Source organism: Colobus angolensis, unplaced genomic scaffold (assembly GCF_000951035.1).
Source record: "Colobus angolensis palliatus isolate OR3802 unplaced genomic scaffold, Cang.pa_1.0 Scaffold453, whole genome shotgun sequence".
NCBI classification, from domain to species: domain Eukaryota; kingdom Metazoa; phylum Chordata; class Mammalia; order Primates; family Cercopithecidae; genus Colobus; species Colobus angolensis.
Genome location: NW_012117966.1, coordinates 195686 through 196935, shown reverse-complemented (window position 1 = coordinate 196935; position 1250 = coordinate 195686). Strand labels below are relative to the sequence as shown.

General features: G+C 59.9%; 1 protein-coding gene across 1 annotated transcript in view; it reads left to right on the top strand.

Moving 5' to 3' along the window:
* Window positions 1-1250, top strand: part of ACTB (actin, beta) — a 9757-nt gene continuing 8507 nt past the window's right edge. The window contains exons 1-3 of the mRNA XM_011957986.1: window positions 1-94; window positions 226-465; window positions 911-1250. Of these exons, the coding sequence (XP_011813376.1) occupies window positions 17-94; window positions 226-465; window positions 911-1250 (658 nt within the window). The 5' untranslated portion in view covers window positions 1-16. The remainder of the gene's footprint in view (window positions 95-225; window positions 466-910) is intronic.

Genomic DNA, 1250 nt, shown 5'->3' with positions numbered 1-1250 from the left:
CGACAACGGCTCCGGCATGTGCAAGGCCGGCTTCGCGGGCGACGATGCCCCCCGGGCCGTCTTCCCCTCCATCGTGGGGCGCCCCAGGCACCAGGTAGGGCAGCTGGGTGGGTGGGGCGGCCCCGGGAGCGAGCGGGAGGCGAGGGCATTTTCTCTGCACGGGGGTCTCCCGGTTTCTGGGGTGGGGGCCTCGCCCGTGCTCAGGGCGCCTTGTTTCCTTACCAGGGCGTGATGGTGGGCATGGGTCAGAAGGATTCATATGTGGGCGACGAGGCCCAGAGCAAGAGAGGCATCCTCACCCTGAAGTACCCCATCGAGCACGGCATCGTCACCAACTGGGACGACATGGAGAAGATCTGGCACCACACCTTCTACAATGAGCTGCGTGTGGCTCCTGAGGAGCACCCCGTGCTGCTGACCGAGGCCCCTCTGAACCCCAAGGCCAACCGCGAGAAGATGACTCAGGTAAGTGGCCCGCTACATCTTGTGGTGGCCACCTCCCTCTTTCCTGGCCTCCCGGAGCTGCGCCCTTTCTCACTGGTTCTCTCTTCTGCCGTTCTCCGTAGGACTCTCTTCTCTGACCTGAGTCTCCTTTGGAACTCTGCAGGTTCTATTTGCTTTTTCCCAGATGAGCTCTTTTTCTGGTGTTTGCCTCTCTGACTAGGTGTCTAAAACAGACAGTGCTGTGGGTGTAGGTACTAACACTGGTTCGTGTGACAAGCCCATGAGGCTGGTGTAAAGCAGCCTTGGAGTGTGTATTCAGTAGGTGCACAGTAGGTCTGAACAGAATCCCCATCCCAAGACCCCAGCACACTTAGCGGTGTTCCTTGCACTTCCTGCATGTCCCCCATCTGGCCTGGCTGTCCCCAGTAGCTTCCTGAGTGTGACATGGTGCATTTCTCCCTTACAGATCATGTTTGAGACCTTCAACACCCCGGCCATGTATGTGGCCATCCAGGCTGTGCTGTCCCTGTACGCCTCTGGCCGTACCACTGGCATCGTGATGGACTCCGGTGACGGGGTCACCCACACTGTGCCCATCTACGAGGGGTATGCCCTCCCCCACGCCATCCTGCATCTGGACCTGGCTGGCCGGGACCTGACTGACTACCTCATGAAGATCCTCACTGAGCGCGGCTACAGCTTCACCACCATGGCCGAGCGGGAAATCGTGCGTGACATCAAGGAGAAGCTGTGCTATGTCGCCCTGGACTTCGAGCAGGAGATGGCCACGGCAGCTTCCAGCTCCT